Genomic DNA, 25,989 nt, shown 5'->3' on the forward strand with positions numbered 1-25,989 from the left:
TACACCTGGGATGACTTGAGGTAAATCATGGCCTAATTTTCATTTTTGGTTGAACTAACCCTTTGCTTTCGTCCAATCAACTATAAAAGGTTTCTCATTTGCTTTTTAATGCCTATTTTTGTTGTTTCACTCAGCTGTTATTTCTGAAGTGATTTTATTATGTGATTTTATTATTTAATTAAGACTGCAAAATGTATGCTGGTAAGAGGAATGTTAAATGAAACAAACTGTGAGGATGACAGGCTCACAATCTTCAGAGAGAATTAGAGCAAATTATAACTGTGTGAGATTTCAGTCTTCACAGGACACTTTTGCCTACATATTTGCGTTGCACGTCATGTTACCCGCCGCTACACGTTCATTAGTCTAGGAAATGAACGTAATTAAAACTCTTTCTGGGAACTGGCTGGCAGTTTAAACGCCCAGTCTGCTGCAGAAGAACTTTCCGTTCATTAAACTCTGAAAGCGATTTTCCCAGAAAAAATGATGATCGAACTCTAACGCAGAGCCCAACTACATTAGTCTCAAAACTTACATGATGATGAGAAAAATGAAGGCCGTCATGGTTCACCTGAAACTGAAAATCCTGCCATCATTTACTCGCCCTTGTATCGTTCCAAACCTGTTTTCTGTGGAGCACAAAAGGAGAATTTTTGAAGAATCTTCACGTGGGTCTTGAGTGACCCCGCCTGTCAAGCAGAATTGTGCAAAATTCAGAAATTAACAATTAACACTCTTTTAATTCATAAGATTTCAGTTTGAATAGAATTGGTCTAACCTGACAGGAAGTTGAATTGAAATGACAGGAATCGGAAATTTACATCTAAAGGTCCTTTTACACTGGACACGATTTTGATGCGCAAATAATTTGTGCAATGGTTTTATTTTCTGTTTGTGTAATGAGTGCTCCCACACCGAACGCAAATGTGCTGCGGCGAAAAAACGATGCCGATTTTTTTTTAACACTCGCAGCGACAGAAAAGGCTTCAACCAATCACATACCAGGAAACAAAGGTGACGAAATGCCCAGTTGATGTCACTAGCCATTCAATCAACATTAACCTTTGCCAGGAATGGCATTTCTCATGAGGTTACAGCTGTAGTTGTGTTTACAGCTGTACAGATGTAGCTGTGTTTGCCCATTGTAGGCTATAGACATCGATAACATCACCTTTTGAGTTAAAACTCGTAGATTTTTTTTCCTAAACCTTGTGTCCGCGACTATGGAAAGTGAATGGGTTTCCGTCAGAACGTCTGTGGCACTTTAATGTTTACATTGTGACTCAACTGGAAACAGCTGCTCCGGATCGATTGGTTCCTGAAGTGTGTTGTTTGTCTCGTCTGATGCGGTGCTACTGTCTCTAGAGGAGCTGCTCAAATTGTCCCACGGACATTAGAAAGTACGTGCGGAACCGGCCATGATAAAGTTTTAGCTCCTGTACAAGATTAGCATATACTCCCCTTCAGACTCTCTGTTCTTTAAGACTGGGTGCACCCACAACCTTATTTTCGGTCTTTTAAATCAAATGAAAAGCTCGTCTTCACTGAATGATGAAGTGTCCGTGTTTTCTCAGATGTCGCCGCAAATGTTTTGGAATCTTAGAGCTCTGAAACGCCTCAGACGTCGCAAATTCGTGTCGTGGCTGATGTGAATGGTCTTGACGCGAACTATTCGCACACAAAATATTCAACTTCGCTTTTTCGTTACGCTTCCGATGTGAAAGGGCCTTAATTGCAATTCAAGTAGCCTAAACTTAACAGGAAATTGGTATTTTGGGTGCATTTTAGGGAAATTAAGTGTTCATGTCCGTAAATCTGTAAAGGCCTGTTCACACCGGGACGATTTTCGAGCGAGTGTCAGAAGCGTAAAGTGGCACAGCACCACCTTGTGTACCGGGAGTGCTATCTACTGAATTTGCACGTTCACTCTGTGCATCGCTAGTGAAAATCGCTTGGGTGTGAACACTCAAGACGCGCTGAAAAACGTCACGAAAAACGCTGGCAATAAGTGCGGCCGCGCGCGATATTCGTCCCGGTGTGTACAGGCCTTAAGTCTGTAACACTGTGTCCTAACTATACGCGCCGTGACGCCGCGACACGCGATAAAAGGTATCTTTTCCATGTTAATTGGAGTTTTTGACCTAACCAGCCGCGACGACGACACGCGAAGAATCTATTTTAGAAACAGTTTCCATTTCTGCGACGTCACGGCTGAACAACAACAACATAAAACATATCTCAGGTTCATGTTTATGTGCTCTTTTTAATGTTAAAAGCGTGTAATGTGACTTTTAATATCATTTAGTGCTCCCAGCTTTGTCTTACTAAAAGCAACAGTGGATAATTCACCTCAGATCTTGAAATGAACCAAATGGAAACAAGAACGTTCAAACTGTGAACAAACAAGTTTATTCTATGACAAAGATTGTCTTAGTGACTCAGTATGTATTTGTAGTAATGTTTAAATGGTGTAATATTTGTGAATTTGATTATGTACTAATCCATTTCCTTGCGTGTGCCATCAGGATTAATCTCTGGTGCTGTGCACTTGCCGCGAGAGCCCGCCCTCACGCTGTTCTGATTGGCTGTGGTTTTTGATTGATTTGTCGCATCTCGTAGTCGCGTCACCTCTGGTGTGGACAGACAAGTTGCTTGTCGCTGGAATCTTATCGCGTTGCGTGTAGTTAGGACACGGTGTAAGGCCTATAAAACTTTCTAACTTTAAAGGTGCTGTATGTAATTTTGTTGACTGTACTAAAGTATACAAATATCTGTTTGTAGATATTTCGGAAACATGCCAAGTTTTTACTTTATAAGTTTATATTGCGTGTCCTCAATCTGGCAACCCACGTGAGCGTCGATTCTGAGGAGGAGGGGGCGGGGGAAACAACCCTCTCCAATATTTTTAATTTGGACTGCAGTACCCTTTTCAACAGCTAGCTGTCAATATGGCTATGTTCACACTGCAAGCCCTAGTGCTCAATTCCAATGTATTGCTCAAATCCGATTTTTTTTTGTATATAGCTGTTCACCTTACGAAAATTAACCATGGTTTTATTATAGTAAAAGCAGGATAACCATGTTTTTTGGCTAATTGATTACCATTTTTATATAACCACAGTTTTACCACAAATACCATGGTTTAACTATGGTTAGAGTAGTAAAGCCATGGTTTATTTGTGGTTACTATGGTTTAACTATAATAACCATGTTTTTTTGGTTTTATTTGTAGTAAAACCATAGTTAATTTCCGTAAGGGATAGCTATGTTAGCATCCACCTATTTTTATGCGCATTTTGGGATATCGCATCAATAAATGCTGAATGGAAACGCCAAGATGCGCATACATTCTAAAAATGTGCATTAAAAAACATTTGTTTGAATGTAAATATTCTATCCGATACGAAAACATGCGCATAAACTACGAATTTTTTACCGCAAAAAAATTTACCGAATACATTTCTCGATGCGCATTGAAAAAAATCATGTGACTTTTGCGATGTAACAGCATAACTGTATAACCAGCAGAAAAATCTTGTTTGCAAAGCATCTGAAATGCTGCTTCGGTCATTCAGAAGTTGAATGGTGCTCGGTATACTTCCCTCCTAGAACTGTCTTACACTAGCCTGGCTCCGCCCTCCTACGTACTTCTTGATATCACACTTTACCAAAGCTAAACTTACATCATACTTAAGCTTTAGCTCAAGCAATAGAGCATGGCGCTAGCAACGCCAAGGTCATGGGTTCGATTCCCAGGGAAAGCAAGACCTGACAAAAATGTCAAATGTGTACCTTGAATGCAATGCAAGTCGCTATGGATAAAAGTGTCTGCCAAACGCATAAATCAGTCTTCTTTTGCAGAAAAAAAAAATACTCAGACGAGCCTTTTCTCTGGAGAAAGAAATTATAATATCATAGCACAAAATGGTTTCATACATGTAGACATGGTGAGCCATGGGTCATTGTGAATGAGCGAACACCACAAAAACAAAAAATAAAAGACAACCAATAAAACTTTCCGGTATCCTGCACCAGATATTTACATACTGTGTATGACACTTGCATCCGATTACAACATAAAGCCAAATTTTGGATGATTAGTAGTAGCAAAATGCATATTTTGTCTAAAAATATCTCCCCATGCAATCAGTCAATGCTTTTGGAAATAATCACGTTCCGTCAGCAGCCAAAATGCATTTATACATTTCGAAATGGTTGTCATTTTTATTTTATTTTTGAGTGAGGGAAAGTTCAGGGCATGAATTTGACTGTTTTCCATTCCTTCCTGACTCATGAATGTTTCTCCTCCTCTTCATCATACGGTAAGTCCTCCTCCTCTTCCTCCTCATCTCCTCCTCGGCCTCGTTTGGGAGAGATGTTACCGTGGCCAATGTCCAACACCTGAAGCTTGGACAGGTGAGAAAAAGACTCTTCGGATACCGAATGAGCTGAGAGACGATTAAATCTGAGGGAGAAAGAGAAATAGTTAATGCACTGAGAAAAAGAAAAGTCTAGTTTTCCAGTACAAATATCTTAACTCAAGATACAATGACTTAAGATGTTATGTCTTGTTTCTGAAGAAATGTATCAAAAGTAAGTGAGTTTAACCTTAGGCCTACCAATGAGGACTTTATTCTAGGGTGAAACTACTTTATTTTCTGACCCCACTGTTTTAAGTTTAAACACTTCTTTTTGATTTTTTTTTTCGCCAGAAAACAAGACTTAATATCTTAAAGAGGACCTATAATGCCTTTTTTCAAAGTCTTGATGTTGTTTGGTCTCCACTAGAACAGGTTTTCACTCTTGAATGTTCAAAAAACCACATTATTCTTCCCATATTCTCCATTGTTGCAGCTCGTCTCTTCCCAGTCTGTCAGTAACGCTCTGATTAGTTCCTGTTTCTACACTGATAAAAATGATTTGGGGGTGAACAGATAAAAATGAATGTTATTTCTACATGAAAAGGCAAGATTTTCTATATTAGAACTCAATTCAAGCTTGTAGAACTTCAAGCGTAAATATCAGCGTTATAAAATTAAGTGAATCTACTGAACTTTTCTGATACTGGTGTTCCCATCATGCACTGGAGTTTGAATAATTAATGAGGTTTTTTACTTTACCAAAGCATATTACAAAAATAAACAAAATTGATATAAACGAAACTGTAACAAATTATTAACTGTTTTAAGGCCTGTTCACACCAGGACGATTTCACCCGCGTTTAACCGTCGACGTTTAACGCCTTGTGACTAAACAAAGGGCGCCAATGTGAGTGTGCACACCGACCAGGCACATAAAAGCGTCATTTAAAAAAAAAAAACGCCTTGGGTTCGTTATTTTGTTTTGACGTGGCGCGTTAAAAACTGTCCGACCAATGAGATCTGCACTTTTGTTCACGTGCCTGGAGCTGCTGAAGTTACAGTAAAACACCACTTGGTGGCGCTCAAGCACAAAACGGTCTTGAGATGAGCTGCTAATGCTGCCTGCCAGTTAGCAAAAAGTGTGTGAATGGTTTTGGCAAGCACGTAAATCCTGTCTCTCTTCTTCTTCTGTGTGACGCAAAATCACTACAGGATTGCTCTGGTAACCCGCAGGCTACGTTGGTTGGGCTTTTTTGCAGTTGTGCGGGATGATTTTGAACTCGCTGTAAAACGGGGACAGCTCCAGTTGGGGACAGGACACTAAAAACCAGGACTGTCCCATGAAAACGGGGACGTCTAGTTACCTTATTGTAGACGAGCCTGTATGAGTGAGTGGAGGCGGGGCTCATTTACATTTTAACTAGAAAAAAGTTGCCAGCCAGCGCCAGAGTTTTTGATCATTTTCACAAAAATGTAATGGCCCATAGAATATTTTGTTGTATGCATATCTGAGCATGCCATATTAAAACAAACTATTTTATTCTAGCTTCATGCACTCCTTTTTTATTAAAAAAAGGAATTTTATTAGCATGAAAAAAAGCAACATTTTGAGCCAAAAAGCTGAGAAAATCACGTTTTTGTCAAAGACTACATCGAGATCAGATTCAGAGCGATGATCAATGTTACGTCCAAGGACGTATGTTTATTTGTTACTGCAGTGTGTCATGCATTTGTGTATGTGCTTGGGTGCCTTGCTCTCTTTGTCTCTTGTTCTCTCTTTCGTCATTCCAACAGGTACAACGACCAGCTGTACTCAATCTAACGGTGCTTGACGTGATTGGAGAATGAAGGGGAGGAGCTGAGATATAAGTAGAAGCGGATCAATTGAGAAGGGATAGAGACTTTCTTTTGCCAAGATGAATTCTTCCTCCTGTCTGCCCAGACTTTGTTGTTTGGATTGTTGTCGTCTTGATTCTGATTGAGTGAGCTCAGGATCTTGTCGTGAGTTCTTTAGTGGGAAGAGAACTAAAGAGTTACCTTTGATTTAATCTATGATCTTATGTTAAGTATGTTTGTATATTCTTCTTAACTTATTTGTAATTTGGGGATTGTAGGGGGAGGGTGCCATTTATGTTTGTACTAATCTTTTCTCCTGTTTTTGGGTAGGTAGGGAGTAAGGGAAGTTTGATGTCTTTTATTTCTATTATCTTTTTCTAGGACATTTATGGAGATTCTTGGGTTAGTTATCTTATGTTTTGTTTGTTGTTTTGGCCTGGCCCTCCCCTGAAGTATTATCCCCTGTTCTTGATTATTTGTTATTCTTTGAATTGTATTTTTGTATCCTTTCATGGGATTTTCGTATTATCTTCATATTTTCAAATTAAAAGATGTTAATTTGAACTGGTTGATACTTTTCAGGGGCAGGAAGTTGAATAATCTTGGCTCTCTCTCTCTCCAAGCTTTCTTTTTATTTAACTTTATTTTATTTTCTCATTGTTACTGACTATCAACCCTAGACGGGTAGTTATGTAACATCAAACACAGATGGAGTAGATCGAGTCCATCAACACCCCAAAGCTTCACAGTCCTAGAGCTCGTCCTGGGCCGACAATTCATTCAGTAACATTAGATAGTTTTGATTTATATGATGTTTAATGTTGATGATCCCGTTATTTTACATATGCATCTACTTACATACGATCACTTGGTTTTTTTTGCATCTTCTTCACCTGTGTTTTTTTGATCAGGTGATTCTGTACTCATTCAGGAGATGCGTAATTGCGCCCCCCATAGCGTATAACAGTGAAAACATGGAAACCCGGAAAATTCTGTGTTTGGCGGGGAAGCGGTTTCTTACAAATAACAGAACATTCCGTGTTTGGCGGGGAAAGAGTTAATTGATCCACGTATACTAAATGAATCCAGGGTGTGCTATTTTGAGGCTTGAATAATTTTTTCCCACAGGAAAAAAAACATTAAAATATGTAATTTTGGAGATCAAAGATGAGTTTTAAGGGATAAAATTATTGACTACGGTGAGACTTTAACTTAAGCACCCTATCACAAGCCCAGCAGTCATTTACATCACTCATAAATCACAACAGCTGATGAAATAAGGCTTTGCTGAGACAAAAATTCATTGAAATGGAGCCAAAACCCTGGATAGCCCCAAGTTACAACACACTACTGATTAACTCAACCAGGCCCCAGCCCTTTATTTAGCGTATGCCCTGGGCAGGAATTATTTAAATGAGGAATATTGTGACGTGTTCGTTCCCAGAAGAAAACTCAAGACTACAATGGAGTTCAGAAGTTCAGAAACACTGACACTGATATAGAGAATAACTCCCGCTGGAGCAGGGTTGCCAGGTTTTCATAACAAAACCCGCACAATTGCTACTCAAAACAAGCCCAATCTCATTTCAGCAGGGGTTCCCCGGTAAAAATCACATCCGGGGGGCGGTTGCGGGGGGGGGGGTATGGTGGGGGAATATGTGTTTTTTGACAGGGTTCCTTGCAAAAATTTGCATTCTCTGGGCTAAATATCACATAATTGGGGTCGCTTCAACCCGCGGACATGACAAACAACCCCCGGCAACAGTGTTTTAATGTGGCCCAATTCAGCAGGAAAACCTGCGCTGGAGGGACTTTTTCATGCTCAAACAGAAACCTTACACACTAAAGAAAGATGAACATGTGAAAAAGCATGATAGTAAAAGAAATTACTGAGGAAGAACATATCTTTTAATAGCGTGCAAAAGGAAGAATCACTTAATAAGTTGATTTTCGAACATGCCATCCAATTCCAGTTTAGACGGCGAGCGGATTCTCAGAAAAGATGAGTGGTTTAATTTAGTGCTCCAGCCCATACTTTTTATAAATAGACTAGATAAATTGCTAAAAAAGTTTAACTGGCATGAGTTGTAATGGCTCAGGCATGTCAGCTTTCATCGAGTCCATGATGTCGTCCACCTACGCACTTGAGACTGAGTGTTTTATTGATGCACATGAATCCATTCATTTTCTTTTATTGATAAATACTGAAGAGAACGGACAGGACATTATGTGCAAGAGACCTGGAATCTGCCTCTCCCACGTGAGCTTTGAGGAATCAACTCAATATATCAGAACTGAACCATTTTCATTTCCACTTCCATTCGCTTCTTTAAATGTTCTTCTGCTGACGTGAATGACCATTTTCAATTAATTAATTCATTTATTTATTCCTGAAAATTATAAAAGTCCTGTTCATTAAAAATAGAAATTGTACAGAAAATAACAGCACAATGTAGGTCTAGAGACATGTAGGTCTTTTCACCCCCCACCCCCCCACTTTACTGCCAATAAAACTGTTTTTAATAATACAGTGAAAACCGAAGAAAGAGAGAAATGGCTTGGGTTGCCCCGAAACAATCACAGAATAGGAGAGAGGTTGTGTTTCGAAGCCAAATCCACTATTATCTCCTCTATCTCTGCATTAGGAATGTTTTGGACTGGCTGTTCGAATGCATTCACTTACTGGGTCCTTGGACTGAAAACTTTTTTAGTTTACGGTTTAAAATGATCTGATCAAAAACAGAGTGGAAACATAACGTCTCTTGTCAAAAAAGCTACTTCTTATCGTATTGTTTCCACTATAATCAGGGTTTGACATTAACTCCCATACCCCTTTTCCACCAAGGCAAGATGAGACTTATACAGTGATGTAAGACCTGGCTCTGTGGTGGAAAATGGCAACATGTGGAAAGGCAAACCGGTTCTTAGAAGGCTCGTCAGTCGAACCAACTCAGAACTGGCACTAGCACTGGCTCTGAACTAGCACCGGTTCATTCTGGTGGAAAAGGGGTACCAGAGGACTACTAAGAGTTACTACATACAGGTTCATAATTAACATGAATAATATAATTAATTCTAAAGTGAAGATCATTGTAACCCATTAGTAATGACTCAAGTGTTACTAGATCCTTCTAAATGAATGACTAATTATTAGGATCTGTATTCTAAAGTGAAAAACATGATAACTCTTTAGTAATAAGTCATTGCAAGATTTTGTGTTTTTTGTAAGGTTTTAGATAACACTATAGTTACTTACTAATATATAGTTATATTTAGTTACTAAGTAATTACTAGTGGGTTACCATGATCCAAATAACAAGTAATTCCAATAGAAGTATGTTGTAACTCTTCAGTCATTACTATCGAAAACCTTACAAAAACGTGTACAATGACTTTTTAATTACTATTAAAAAAGTTTAATTACTAGAGAGTTATCAAGCTTTTCACTTTAGAATACAATCCAAATAATTAGTAATTCCTTCTGAAGCAATTAATAACAATTGAGTCATTACCAAGCGGCAACCTCCCGCAGTTTCTCTTCAAGCCAATACGGAAGTGACTTAAACTGCAATTCATCGACTGGCCACTAGAGACAGACTCCAGAAGGAGCAGAATCTCATTGAGCTCATGTTAAAATGCCCAACTTTACAGCAGAAAAACACATGTTTACAGTCTGGGACAAATTGTGGTTTTGGTCTATACGGCTAATTTTGTCCTTCATGATGACTGTGAGGGGGGTGAATTTTTTTACAACTCATTCGTTTACATTATATAAAGCCTTAAAGTTCTGCATAATTAAGGGCGTGGCCACTTTGAGTGACAGGTGGATTGCCGTTTGTCTGCTGTCTGTTAGTCATCACGTCACCTCAGCTCCGCCCACTTCCCTCTTTGCCTCTTTGCCCATTTTCTGTTATCCGGGAGTGATGTGTGTTAATGCGCTGCCAAGATGGCGACGGCCAGCTCGACCCTACTTTATGCTTCAAAACTGCTCTTCAGAATCCTATGGGTGACGTCACGGACACTACGTCCATATTTTTTTTACAGTCTATGGTCATTACTAGTGGATTACCATTAGGGATGCACCGATACCACTTTTTTCCGACCAAGTACAAGTACTTACATTTGGGCCCTTGTGATTTTGCTGCCTGTCATGTGTGCAGTTACTTTTCATACATGGGAAGCGCGTTCATACCTGGACACAAGTTGTAGCCGTGGTAACGAACAATGATACCTTAAAGTGCTGACTTATGTGGACTAACTTTTATTTGAGGAAATCTGTTTATAGTAAGCTATTAGGTTTGACGTATTGGTCCTGCGCTGTCTATTGACTGATTTGAATCATTATGCCCAGGGCTTGACATTAAAGCTGCACTATGTAACTTTTCCGTCCGCTAGAGGTCGCCTATTCAAAACAAAGGCGTAGTTTGATGACGCCAAGTTTGAGCGCAGAATCTTGGGACATGTGGTCTTCACCTCACAGCCGGTGGAAAAGAATCGGGATAGGACTCGGGCAGAAATCATGTTCATGGATGTGATTATTAATGTTACTGTAGTATGAAGTAGAGCAGGAGCTGAGCAAGGCCGCTGGAGCGATTGTTAATAAGATGAACGCAACACACGCCTCGCGAGCAGCGGGACCTTTATTATGACACAGTCGCCGGCGCCATTTCTTTCCGGTCATGAGTATGAGGTAACGCAGCCCTGTTTATCACATTAGAAATGTAAAAATGATGTTATGACGTTACTCTGTGCGTTCTCTCGGCGGCTGCTATGACACTTGTTCACACTGCAGTGAGAGTAAAGCGTTTCTGCCGAATAAAACCAGAAACCGAAGGTAACGCAGATATGACGCCATTGACAGGCGACTCCCTCACACGTCCCGGTTCCTCGGGTAAAATAGCAATTTCTCACGATTTACAAATAGTTGGAAACATTTAGGATATTGTAAGTACTCAACTGAACAAAATATATAACACTGGCCTAGTTTACTGCAAATATTTTACATAGTGCACCTTTAACTTTTTTGCTCACCAGCCACTGTGGCTAGTGGTTTTCCAAAGTTACAAGCCACTCAGCATTTTCACTGGACACAATTTTGTTGTTGGGAAATGTGTTGTTGGCTATATGTAAATGAGCACTGCACACACCCAAACTAAATCTACAGGAAATGTATAACATGACAGCTCAACATCAAATAGCTCTGATAAGGTTGTGTGTAAAGATCCTTAATCTAGACAGAGAAACACTAACAGTTGTTCCGGGGGTGTTGGTTAAATCGCCTCTGGTAGAAATTAGAAATCGCGTTCGCCACTGAGAATGTTTAGATATTTGTACTGGAATACAAGACAAAAACACTGAGGAGAAAAAAATCATTTTGCAGTGTATTGCATAACAAACTGGTGTCTGAAACATACACATTTTTTATATCATCCTATTATGTGTACAGTGTTAGGTAAAGATTATCGTTCAGAGTAACCTATTTGTTGAAAGTTGTTAAATGTAAAAAAAAAACTGATTAAATAACAACAAAACATAAAGTAATCTGACTGCAGAAGGAACATCTCTTCTTTTGTAAACCTGAGTCAGCATATTTTCATGTTGCACCGTCATCACCACATACCAGCACCTAAACTAGTCCAAATCCCAGCGCTTCTCATGTTTCTGAAACCAATAATCCGGTCAAGATGGGGAAACTATTTTGAGAAATGTTCTTAAAGTGCGCCATTTTTAATTCGCTCCACATGCTCAGATTACAGTCTGAACGCGGTTATGGTACTGTATGGTTTTATGGGAAATGTTCTCACATTATGTGGGAGCTACAGCTGTGAGAGCTTTGAAATAAGTTCACTATAACAGAGCGAAAATGTATCACAGAGTTTCAGAAAAAGAAACCACTGATGTGATCCCAAATGATTAGATTAGCCAATGAGCGTGTTTATATGTACAACAAAACACATCAGCTCATTACAAAAACCAACAATGTAAGCAAGCCACGTTTGCATCGTCTGGGTTTTATCCGGTTTCGACACCAAAATATAAACAGACATGCACGAACACATGGAGACAATGAATCAGAACGGCGGTAAAATGTGTTTACAAAAATTAAAATACAGATAGAAAGTCTATCCAGAAAAGATGCCTCAAATTTATCAAAAGTCTATTGGACTTTCTAGTCATCTAAGAATCTCACAGCTTCCACAAAAATATGAAGCAGCACAACTTTTTTCCACATTGATAATAATTAGGGCCCGATACCAAGCTCACATACTCGTATTGTACTTGTAAAAATACCCCGATACCAAAGACCGATACCTCACACTCTAAAAAAAATTATGCTATATGGCACTAAAAGTGGTTTTTGGCTCGTAATCATAGGGGAACCACTTTTGGTGCCATATAGCACCATATCGCAACAGGTTCAGTATATGGTAGCAGTGCTATATAGCACCATATCGCAACAGGTTCAGTATATGGTAGCAGTGCTATATAGCACCATATCGCAACAGGTTCAGTATATGGTAGCAGTGCTATATAGCACCATATCGCAACAGGTTCAGTATATGATAGCAGTGCTATATAGCACCATATCGCAACAGGTTCAGTATATGGTAGCAGTGCTATATAGCACCTCAGTCATCCCAAAGAACCGCTGAAGAACCACTGAAGCACCAGGATTTGGTGCTATACAGCACTTAAAGTGGTTCCCCTATGATTACGAGCCAAAGAACCACTTTTAGTGCTATATAGCACCAAATCTTGGTGCTTCAGTGCACGTGACATAAGAATTTTCCGTGCACAGTCACACCAGCAGAAGCAGCACACACAATGTCAGCTTCTTGAAATACTTCAAGAATTAATGATATAACCCACACATTGCCAACTGCATGCTTTTTTTATGACAATGGTAATTATGCCCTTTGAAGGTTATTGGACACTGAAATTTGTGCTTTAAGTTTGTGATAAGCACATAAAAATACTTTTTTCATTCGAGTATAATAAAGCTGTCCTACATTCATTAGTCTCACTGTGTTGTGCTTGGAAAACTGCCACATCACCAAAAAACATACTCTGTCCTTAAAAAATGGTATCGGTGCATCCCTAATAATAATCATAAATGTTTCTTGAGCAGCAAATCATCATATTGGATTGAATTTCTGAAGGATTGTGACACTGAAGTCTGGAGTAATGATGCTGAAAATTCAGCTTTGATCACAGGAATAAATTACATATTACAATACATTCACATAGAAACAAGTTAATCCAATTGGCAATAGTATTTTACAATTGTACTGTATTTTTGATCAATTAAATGCAGCCTTGGTGAGCAGAAGAGACTTCTTTCAAAATATTGTATGTTTTCGACTGAACAATCTGCTAGTGGGATGCAGGCCTTACTACGAGTGAAAGTACAAACAATGCACAAAATCATGATGGAAACAGAAATATAAAGGAGCCGAGCGTCACCTGAGGAAGATGCCTTTGATGTTGGGTGTGTTGAGGAAGGCTGCGGCGGAAACCGAGCTGATTCTGTTGTTCTGCAGATGAAGGAACTCAAGAGTCTCGGGCAGGTCAGGAGGAACGTGTGACAACAAGTTACCGGAGAGATCCAGCGTCTGAAACACACATAAAACATGCTCAAGCATTCTCTTTCTCCATATATCACATATTAAAGGGAGACGTGGCCAAACCAAAAACTTTGAAAAGTGAAATTGGACTTTACGGTTCAGGAAACACATCAGATGAATCTTTCCTTGGCTAGAAAGAGCATTATGAGAGCATGCAGTGACAGATATGTCTTCCTTTAATATCTTATCTTTCATGTAAGAGCATTGGGTCTGCTTTTCTTATCCAGCTGAGAGCAGAAAAACAAGCTCTCTCAGTGCGATTGCTTCTCCGCAGGAGTATCGAGCTGAATAATCTAGTTGATCACTTGATAAGACTCTCATTTTGAAACTCTAGAGGAGACACATCGCTATAGTCAGATTCTTTCTTATAGGGGTCCTATTGTTCATCTTTCCTATGTAGTAACCTAGAATACTGTCTAACACTTGATGGCTGCTCTGGAACCTGGGTGTGCTCTTTGATTCCAATCTTTCATTTGAAAGCCATGTTTCTAGCATCTGTAAAACCATATTCTTCAATCTTAATATATCTAAACTATGACACATGCTTTCAATGCAAAATGCTGAACAGTTAGTTCATGCATTCATGACCTCAAGGCATGTAATTATTGTAATGCTCTACTGGGTGGTTGCCCTGCTCGCTTAATAAACAAACTCCAGCTGGTCCAAAACGCAGCAGCTCCAGTTCTTACTAGAACCAGGAAGTATGACCATATTAGCCCAGTTCTGTCAACACTGCACTGGTTCCCTATTAAACATCGCATGCATTTTAAAATCACGCTAATTACTTACAAAGCACTAAATGGTTTAGCTCCCCAGTACTTGAGCAAGCTCTTTACACATTATACTCCCTCACGTCTACTGCGCTCTCAAAATTCTGGCCAGTTGATAATACCTATAACACCCGTGTACTTGTTTAGAAGAACAGAAGAATGGCATCTACGCTAATATTAGTCTCTCTGTTTATCCGAGGATTACTACAGTCAGCAGGATCTGGGTTATATCCAGATCAGATGGTGGACCTGCATCTACACTCTCAGAAAATAAACTACATAATTGTACCTTTAGGGGTATAATGGCTTGTCACTGTGGTCGGACCCTTAAGGGTACATTTTTGTAGCTCTAAGTCAGGGGTAGGCAAGTTCGGTCCTAGAGAGCTGATGTCCTGCAGAGTTTAGCTCCAACCCTACTAAGCCACCACAGTATAAAACTCATGGCTCCCAGCATGCATTGCAGCATTAAGTATGTCACCATTGTTGAGATTCATATGCTGATTCTTGATATCTGTGTGCATCTAACCTTTTACCCCCTAGAATGTATTTAAAAATCAAAATTCAGAATGCCTGATCTGTGGCAAGAAAGTATTGTTGGTGAATATTATTTATTAATAGTTTTAGTCAGTGATGATTTCAGTCAAAAAATGTTCTTTGTGACAATTTTTGTTTATGGCTTCTTTTGATATGAAGAGATTATGTGTTTTGTTAACAATGTAACAAAAAACGCAAACTCACAAAAAAAACAAGAGTCAAACTGCCCAACTAAATGAAACACGGATCACCATAATGGTGACCAAATACTTTCAATAAAGCATCAAGATCTAAACCTCTGTTAATTCTAAATAAGAGCTTCTATAGACGTCTTTCAGGGAGCCAAACTCTGCAGGACAGCGACTCTCTAGGACCGAACTTGCCTGCCAATGGTATAATTGTAACCTAAGGACCACTTGTGTACCTTTAAAGGTACAGTTATACATTTTGTTCCCCAAGGAACAAAATTGTACATCCACTGTACCTTTTTTTCTGAGAGTGTTGACACGACTGACACATCCCTGAAGTGTCTGCAGAGATTGCGTCAACTAGACTGTCCTGTGAAGGCCTCATCGACACAACATCCAGTCTCCTGCGTGACGACTCCGATCTTCAACCAGATGGAACTGGACAAATATTCGGAATGTTCTGATCTAATCTGACTTCTGACGTGTAATGTTGCCTGAATCATAATCATACAACAAATGAACAAATCTCTTGCATGATTCAGTGACTCACTCGTAAATACTGGATGAATCAGTGTTTTTTGTGTTTTTTTTTTTTACGACTCTCTAGAATAAATTATTTCATGACAAATACATTTTTTAACAGTCACTTGTTGCCACCTACTGGTGTAACGATGTAATCGTTATTTGAAGCTCCATATTACTTTCTAACAGGTGTCCTAACTACACGTGACATGCGATAAAAGATATCTTTCCCATGTTAATTTGAGTTTTTGTTCTAACCAGCCACGACGGTGACACGCGATGAATCTATTTTAGAAATGGTTTCTATTTCTGCGGCGTCGCGGATGGAACAACAACACAAAACATAATCTCAGGTAGTGTTTATGTGCTTTATCTAATGTTAAAAGCGTGTAATGTGACTTTGAATATCATTTAGTGCTCCCAGCTTTGTAACATAGTCGTCCTAAAAGCACAATGGATAATTCACCTCAGATTTTGAAATGAAACAAATGGAAACAAGAACGTTCAAACTGTGAACAAACAAGTATATTCTATGACAAAGATTGTTTTAGTAACTCAGTATGTATTTTAGTAATGTTTAAATGTAAAATTTGTGAATTTGATTTATGTATTTTTCCATTTCCTTGCGAGTGCCATCAGGATTAATCTCGCGTGTCCTACACTTCCCGCAAGAGCCCGCCCACACGCTGTTCTGATTGGCTGTGGTTTTTGATTGATTTGTCGCATCTCGTAGTCGCGTCGCGTCTGGTGTGGACAGACAAGTTTCTGGAATATTATAGCGTCACGTGTAGTTAGGACATTGTGTAAAGGTGATTTGCTCTATTTTTATTGCTTCTGTAATCTGTAGACATCTGTGTTTTATCCATAGACTGTAAAAAAATGTACAAAAATATGGACGTGGTGTCCGTGACGTCACCCATAGGATTCTAAAGAGACATTTTGAAGCGTAAAGTAGGGTCGAGCTGGCCGTCGCCATCTTGGCAGCGCGTCACTCCTGGATAATAGAAAATGGGCAAAGAGGCAGGACAAGGGCGGAGCTGAGGTGACGTGATGACTAATGCCTAGTTCAGACACAAAGATTTTCAAAAACTCGTCGGATCACAGCTCTTTTCACACTGCATGCATGACTATCTGGGCCAGCATTCAGTCATTGCTGTGTTCACAAGTGGTTTCACACTGCATGACTGTACAAGAGGAATAATAGCCGACAGCTCTGTCCCGTCCGCAAATTACGTTTCACAACAAAGCACACGCGAGAAGTGAGAAAGAAACAACGCAAGATCACACGTGCTTCAGACTGGAGTTCTCGCGCGAGACTGGAATTGTTATTACAAATATAGACTGCAGTGCAGAAACTTGCGGTCCAAATTGTCTGTTCGCTGATTTGCAGCAAAAGGGAGAAAAATGGTTGGGGGGAGACAGGGAGCAAGGATTGTGTTGTGAAAAAAGAGAGTTTGAGGTAAATGAATAATATTGCACCGTGCTGCTGTTGCGGCTGATCAAGCAAATGTTTGTGCTTTGTTTCTGTTTGATATAACTGTACATATATCTATTAAAATACTGATATTATGGTCTATAACTCCTTCCCGAATCTCCCGCTGTCCTGTATCTTTCTCTCTCATTGGCTGTCGGTCATCGCCGATGTATTTTTAAGTCAGAACACATTTAACACAGCAAGAGTTTGAATCGCCGACAGGTCCAGATATTTAGCATGCCAAATATCTCGCGGGCATTGACGACTCATCTGTGATTCTCTCTGATCGCGCCTTTGATCATTCACACTGCCTGATTGTCACTCACGTGCATGAGCACCGATTTGTCTATGATTTCGGGCATTTGTCGCCGATTTCGCAAAACCTGTCGGCGAGTCAAAATCGGGGTTAAAATCGGGCGGTGTGAACTAGCCTTAACAGACAGCAGATAAACGGCAATCCGCCTGTCCCTCAAAGTGGCCACGCCCTTAATTATGCAGAACTTTAAGGCTTTATATAGTGTAAACGAATGAGTTATAAAAAAATTCACCCCCCTCACATTCGTCATGAAGGGCAAAATTAGCCGTATAGACCAAAACCACAATTTGTCCCAGGCTGTAAACATGTGTTCTTCTGCTGTAAAGTTGGGCATTTTAACATGAGCTCAATGAGATTCTGCTTTTTCTGGAGTCTGTCTCTAGTGGCCAGTCGATGAACTGCAGTTTACAGTCCCTCCAGAAAAACGCGATTATGCGATCGCGTGATTTAACGCATAATCAGCCAAAGTCCGCATATTCATGCGGGGGCCGCATTTTTTCAAATACGCCGCACTTTCGCCGCATAAATTGCCTATTTCCGCGTGCAAAATATGCGGGCTAGCATGATTTCATAATCCCCGCATTTTCGTTGCAAAAAAGTCATATATATTAGCAGAAAGTTGAAAAATGTCAGTCTACTTCACACAAGAGCCGCCATTTCCCCCTGTTGCCATGAGAACGTTTTGAAGTGACGTAATTACCCGACGCGAACGTCATCGAAAAGCTGCAAACCCCGTGGAGAAACCATAGATAGCGGAGAAACCATGATGAAGCACGCAAATTCCCATTTGCCAACAAAAATAACTGCAAAAGACCGCGCAAAGCAGTTTCCCAGTGTTTTACATGAAAGTGGAGGCAAATTATTTTGCACTCCGTACAACTGCGTGTTGGACCACAGACGGAAGTCGACGCTGCACAACCACTTTACCACCGCCAAACATTTGAGGATGGTTGAAGCAACAGCGGAGGTAGCCAAGAAGAAGCAGCTCACCTACACCGAGGCATCAACTTCTAAAACAGTTGCCAGGGCTGAAAGAATCAAGGTCAGTAGCCTACAAGATTAAAGCACGTAAAATTAAGAAAATGTTGATAGTTAAATTGAAAACAAAATGAAACAGAGAGAGGTGTGTGTGAGTGTTAATGAGATTTCCAAGTATGTTGTGTGTGGATGTAAGTTAACATTAGGTTTAGATAGCCTAACAGTAGTGTAATTTCCCATGCAAGATGATTGATTTTGCCATGAAAGAATTGTTTTATTTGTAGAAACACTACTGTTATGTGAAGGCTGACTGTAATTGATTCTGTTTTATACTGCAATTTTTTGTAGGTTACACTGTGTGTGTGTGTGTGTGTGTGTGTGTACAGTACACAATACAGCCCAATGATACAAAAGTATTTTTCTGTTTGTAGATTTGTGAAACCTGGGTTGCCACCTGCACTGCCATCAACATCCCACTGTCTAAGAGTGACCAACCTGCACTGAGGAAATTTCTGAATGAGAATGTCATCAATGGCGGCGCCATTCCAGGGTTTCACCAGCTGTTCATCTTCGGAACACAAATTAAGATATTTTAGTGTAAATCTGTTGGCTCAGAAAGGCCTCCATTGGCACAATGCACTTTACACTCTCAAGACCCTTAAAAGGTACTAAAGACGTCGTTACAAAGTCCATCTCACTACAGTGGTTCTACAATAACTTTATAAAGCAACGAGAATAGTTGTGCACAAAAAAAACCTAAATAACGATAATTATATAGTGATGACCGATTTCAAAACACAGCATCATGAAGCTTCGAAGCGTTATGAATCAGTGAGTTGAATCAGTGAGTTGAATCAGCGGTTCGGATCGCCAAAGTCACGTATTTCAGCAGTTTGACACACGATCCAAATCATGAATCGACTCGCTGATTCATAACGCTTGAAGCTTCATGATGCAGTGTTTTGAAATCGTCATCACTATGTAAGTCGTTATTTAGGTTTTTTTTGCACACAAAAACTATTCTCGTCACTTTATAAAGTTATTGTAGAACCACTGTAGTGAGATGGACTTTGTAACGTCTTTAGTACCTTTTATGGGTCTTGAGAGTGTAAAGTGCATTGTGCCAATGGAGGGCTTTCAGAGCATCGGATTTCAACTAAAATATCTTCATTTGTGTCTGAAGATGAGCGGAGGTCTTACAGGTGTCCAACGACATGAGGGGATGTCATTAATGACAGAATTTACATTTTTGGGTGAACTAACCCTTTAAGAGATTGCACTTTGTGCATTGGAAGCACTCAAATGTCTGTTTTCTATAGCTACCTCTGTTAAACAGGAAATTATTTATACATTTTTTTTGTAGCATATTCCTTTTGTAAAGCTACAGAACTGTTTGACTCAATGTTTTGTAAATTTGAGCCATGTGTTTATTAATGTCTTCAATAAAACAAGACAACTTAAATATTCCCAGCACTTTCTGTGATGTAGTGCTTTTTTTCCTCTTTCTCATCAAACCGCAGTTTTTGCAAGTTCCCGCAATTTAATCGCATAAAATTGCATAAATATCCCGCATTTTCCATCGCATTTTTTAAGAAAACGTGCCGCATAATCAAGGATTTTTGCCCGCAACAATCACAAAAAAAGGCCGCATTTTTCTGGAAGGACTGAGTTTAAGTCACTTCCGTATTGGCTTCAAGAGAAACCAAGAGGTTGCCAGTTGGTTATATCCGAACTATAAACGTTTATCCCATTACTTCCGTGATAATATGAATATTTGGGACAGAAATAACGATACTGTCTGGCTGAAATGACTCTCTCAGGCTCAGCTGCAGTGCAAACGCAGATTTGAATGTTCTGGTGTGGTTTTGTCAAAGGTTTAATAGACACAGACGAATCATTGTCATTTAGAAATGAGATCGCTAGAGTGTTTGAATCGAGATCTTTTGAGGATTAATCGCGCAGGTATCTCTCACCGTGAGCGCGCTCAGCCCCTGCCACGCTCCCTGGTAGATGGAGTTCAGCTTCAGTTGATTGTTGGCCAGGTAGATCTCCCTCAGCGAGCTCATTCCCAGCAGAGCTCCTTCCGGTATCTCATTCATCTGGTTGTCCTTCACCTTCAGAATCTGGAGGCTCTTGGGAAGTCCCAACGGCAGCGCCTGCAGCTTGTTTCCCGACAGATCCAATGTCTCCAGAATCCTGAGCTTCCTGAAGGCCTCTCTGTGGAGCTTGGCACTGGTGAGGCGGTTGTAACTGAGGTTGAGCTCCGTGAGGGTGTAAAGCGCGATCAGATCGTTGCGTCCGATCTCGCCGATGTGGTTGTGGAGCATCATGAGGGTTTTAGCGCGGCGAGGAAGCCCGCGGGGAACTCGCTCTAGGAGGTTGTTGTACATGTGGACGGTGTGGAGACGTTTGAGGCCCTGGAAGGCGGTCGGATGGATGGAGCGGGAGCGGAGGCGGTTGTTGTGGAGGAGCAGGTACTCCAAGTTTCGGATGGGCGTCAGAGCGTTGGATGCGATGCTCTGGATGTTATTCTTCTCCAGGTGAAGCAGGACGATATTGCGGGGCAGCCCGAGGGGAACCATGCTCAAGTTGTTATTGGACAAATCCAGATATTCCAGACTGTTCAAGTGACTGATGAGAGAAGGCAGGATAGTTTCCATCAGTTACAGCTCAGGTAGAGTTTTTACAAGATGAAGAAGAAGAGAGCTGTGCAGAAGAAAGAGTGGGAGGTAAATTATGGTTTTCTTGGTTTATTCAGTCATGCTGACCTGAAGGTCTCGTTGTCCACGCCATCATTACTCAAGAAGTTGTTTTGCAGGTAAAGTTCTCGAAGATGAGACAAATTATCGAATGCACCTGCGGGAATCTTCTCCAACTTGTTGTTCTGCATAAAAACAGACAAATGATCATATAAACAACTCATGGCTGGTTATTTTTGTTTCAGAGATGTGCATTGAGGCTGTGATGACATTATGTTTATATTTGCTTCTTGTTATTATGATATCCTGTTGTTATTCGTATGATAATGAAAAACGGTTATTGAACTGTTAGATCCCCAAACAACTGAAAATTTTAATATGGCACATCAAAACTTGTTTGAACCGGTGTCATTTGCTATCTCATTCTATACAAATATGGTGCATCAAGACCAGTGTTGGGAATAACGGCGTTATAGATAAACGGCGTTACTAACGGAATTACTTTTTTCAGTAACGAGTAATCAAACGAATTACTGTTTCTTCCGTTACAACGCCGTTAGCGTTACTGAGGAAAAAAATGCGGCGTTACTATAATTGAGCTCATTGAAGCGGTTTTCATCCGAACAGGCTCTCTGTCAGTCGGACCTGCAGCGCGCGCGTGTGTGTGTGTGTGTGTGTGTGTGTGTGTGTGTGCGCGCGCCAGCCATGCGTGTTGGGGGTTGGGTTGGGTGGTAGGCTACACATATCTGATGATGATTGGTGGGTTGGAGACAAGGTTGAGGTTGATAGGTTGAGTTCACACACACACACACACACACACACACACACCTATGACGCACACGCATATGCACAGTCAGCGATGGCAGTCCAACGACTTCAAAGGTAGCTTTCGCAAACTGAAAGTATAAACGCTACTTTTCCCTCGTTGAGGTGAAAGGTAAGAATGTTTATGTAACGTGCAGCTTATGCCCAGGAAGAAAGAGTCTCTCCACGTCGGTGGCAAGTAATTCTAATCTAATGAAGCCTCACGTCATCACAGCCACAACATTAGTGGCTAAAAACCCAGGTGATAACGTGAGCTCCACTACCAGGAGTAGTAAAGAAGTACTGATACTATTTACACAATATTTACACTATAGTAGGTCTACTGATACTATTTACACAATATGTACACTATAGTAGGTCTACTGATAATATTTACAATAATATATTGAATTTGATAGGTGTCTCACATTGTCCCACAGCAACATTACAATAGTGTACATTAATGTACAATGTTTTATAATAATAATTTATTCTGTTTAGTGTCCAATTTATTCATTTAACATATTTAATATTGGGGGCATCCAAGTTATTTGACATATTTGAACATTTGAAGAAAAAAAAAAAGTAACACATTAGTTACTTTCCCTGGTAATTAGTTACTTTTATAATGATGTAACTCAGTTACTAACTCAGTTACTATTTGTAAGAAGTAACTAGTAACTATAACTAATTACTTTTTTAAAGTAACGTGCCCAACACTGATCAAGACTAACAATGCACTGATACGGAAATTAAAAAAACAATATCTGATTATGTTTGTGTCATGGCTGATATTTCAATATTGTAATAAACCTAAAAAATGATGCTATTGTGCAAGCAAATAAAAAAAATATGCCAACAAAGGAGAATACATCATTATGTTTCTAAATATGCTAATTGTTCATCGCAATTTAAAAATAAAAGTTTAAACGAGTTTACATGTTTTGATGTCCACATGTTCAGTGCCTGTAGTTTTTCTATCAAAGAAGTTTAAAAATATTAAAGATAAATGGACATTTGAATTAAATGTTGTTTGGACAATATTAAACAAAGATTTGATTGTTTATGATTTAACGCCATATCAGCAGCAATGGCTACATTCATGGCAAAATCATTTCCATACATTGCTTTCAATAATTTAACAATTTTGTCTCTTAAAAACAATAAATATACAAACACATACATGTTATAATAACAATTATATAGAATCTTTCAATTTAATATATGACAGAAATTCTAAAATTATTCCAGGAGAAACCTTTTTAAAAATGTACATAAATATATTTTTCTGAATAAAAACATGGAAATTCTATAAAAATAGTTTTTACCCCTTAATTTGTAACCTTTCAATAAATGGCAATGATTGAGTCTTGAGTGACAAAATCCTACAGGCATTTGTTTAATACATAATGTACATAAGTTGAATATGATTATATTATGTATTTTAAGTGTTGTTCAATAAAACCAAATGATTACTTGCTTTTGATACTTTTATTTTTAACCAATTATTATTATATGGTTATTATTTATGTATTTCAAGAAGGGCTGTCAAACGATTAATCGCAGCCAAAATAAAAGTTTGCGTAATATATACAGTATGTGTGTACTGTGTATAATTATTATATATATTTGAGGACACACACACATGCATGTATATATTTAAGAAATATTTGCATGCATATACTGTATATATATATATATATATATATCACTTATATTATATTTAAATATAAATATATCATATTTTTCATAAATACATACATGCATGTGTGTAACATAATAATTATACACAGTACACACACATATATTACTGTATGTAAACACAAACTTTTATTTTAGATGCGATTCATCGTGATTAATCATTTGACAGCCCCAATTTCAAGCCATTTTAAAAGATATTGTTCACTTAGGTCACTAGGTTACTAGTGACATGTAATTAGATTACGTAATTTAATTACAAAATAAATGTAACTTATGAAAATATTAATGATTACAAAGGGGGTTACATCTGTTTTCTGTAAAAAGGAAATGTTAGGATATGTTGAATAATACACGAAACATGATGTCTCCTGCCATTTAAAGACCGTTTAGTAAAGCGATGCTATTCTGATGCTTTTGATTGGCTCTTGTTTGAATTTGCAGCGCACCACGTCTGCCTGTTACATCAAACCACATTGCCATTTAAAGCTTTAGACTACAACCTGTCTGAGAGTGATAAAAATAGAAAAGTAATCCAAAAGTAATCAGTTACATTATTGTAATAAAGTAATTGAAAAGTTACACTACTTTTATAGGGTAACTTGTAATCTGTAACCTATTACATAAGTAACCTTCCCAACACTGGTTTTATTACCACAGATTTCTCGATTAATCATCAAAAATAATCGACCGATTACTCGATTATCGAAATAACCGTCAGTCACAGCCCCTAAATTAGTTAATTAGTTAAACAATGAAAAATGTTGTGACTTTATAAACTCCTCTACACCAGAGCAGCTGCGAGCAATGAGTGCTCGAGGGTTCTGATTGGTGGAGAAGGATGAGGGGGCGGAGACCAGAATAATCCGTGATCAGTCTCTCATTCCAATATCTCTCAGATCAAAGCTCTCTATTCCTCATACAAAACTGTCTATGTTTTCCGCAGATTTGAAATATAGTGCATATTGACCACTATTATGGTGCTTTTTTTGTGAGAAAAATACCAGTTTAAATTTTCCACAATGCATATTTGTGTTTCATAGAAGACAGAAAGTGATTTAGGACAACCTGAGTGCGAGTTAACAATGACAGAACGTATGTTTTTGTGTAACTCTTTATTTAATGAGCTCCGCAGTGGTCTTACCTTCAGGTGTAGGCGGTAGAGGGCGGCGGGTAGTTCTTTGGGGACATAACGTAGGAAATTACTGGACATAATGAGGATCTCGAGGTTGTCTGATCCATTAAACATGTTCTCCGGCAGACCGGCATCCGTTAGCTTGTTGTTATGGAGATACACAGACCTGAAGCACAGCAGCACACAGACTGTTAACACTCACCAAGCAACACATAAAACGAGTGAAAAGAGCATTTCGGGCTTACTTCAGAGCCGGCTTCTGGCCAAATGTGTTGGGGTAGATTTTAGTGAGCTGGTTAGCAGCGAAATCGGCGCTGACCAAAGAGGGAGGGAGGTGTCTGGGAGCTGCTGTGAGCTGCGGACACGTTTAAAGGATCATGTCAGAACAAGTCAGTCGTTACAGCAAAATGAACACTGACACAGACGCGGTTATTTACATAGGTATGATTTTGCAAGAAGTGATACCAGAGACATTAGCTCTCTGCAGTACATTACAGTTAAATGATGCATTTATTTGATCAAAAAATACAGTAAAATTGTGAAAAAATATTCTATGTGAATATATAGTAAAGTGTAATTTATTCCTGTGATCAAAGCTGAATTTTCAGCATCATTCCTCCAGTCTTCAGTGTCACATGATCCTTCAGAAACCATTCTGATATGAGGATTTGCTGCTCGAGAAACAGATAAAATAGTCACACTCAGGGTCTTCAGGTCAAAAATGACCCCCATAGGAAATGAATGGGAAATTGGCAAAAATATGAAAATATTTTTTGTGCATACAATCTACAAATCAGCAAGGATGCAGAAAAAAAAAACTCAACAGTGAAGGGTGAATCTCTAAAACATCACACTCACACACACACACACACACACAAAAACACAATTAGCTTTTGGAATGGCACGCGTTAATTTGTGTGTGCGTGACTGCGTGTGTTTTTGTGTGTAAAAGTGTGTGTGTGTGTGAGTTTTTTTGTCTGATTTGCAATCTTGATGTTTTAGAGATTCACCCCTTCACTGTTGAGTCCTTTTTTCTGCATCCTGGCTGA

General features: G+C 39.2%; 1 protein-coding gene across 1 annotated transcript in view; it reads right to left on the reverse strand.

Annotated features, from left to right (window-relative positions):
- Positions 1–2,388: 2,388 nt before the first annotated feature.
- podn (podocan) overlaps positions 2,389–25,989 on the reverse strand; it is a 54,775-nt gene continuing 31,174 nt past the window's right edge. Inside the window, exons 5-10 of the mRNA XM_079801969.1 lie at positions 25,186–25,295; positions 24,950–25,106; positions 21,373–21,488; positions 20,578–21,235; positions 13,662–13,810; positions 2,389–4,465 (exon numbers count right to left, since the gene is read on the reverse strand). Of these exons, the coding sequence (XP_079658095.1) occupies positions 4,291–4,465; positions 13,662–13,810; positions 20,578–21,235; positions 21,373–21,488; positions 24,950–25,106; positions 25,186–25,295 (1,365 nt within the window). The 3' untranslated portion in view covers positions 2,389–4,290. The remainder of the gene's footprint in view (positions 4,466–13,661; positions 13,811–20,577; positions 21,236–21,372; positions 21,489–24,949; positions 25,107–25,185; positions 25,296–25,989) is intronic.

Source organism: Gobio gobio (assembly GCF_949357685.1).
Source record: "Gobio gobio genome assembly, chromosome: 21".
Taxonomy (NCBI): domain Eukaryota; kingdom Metazoa; phylum Chordata; class Actinopteri; order Cypriniformes; family Gobionidae; genus Gobio; species Gobio gobio.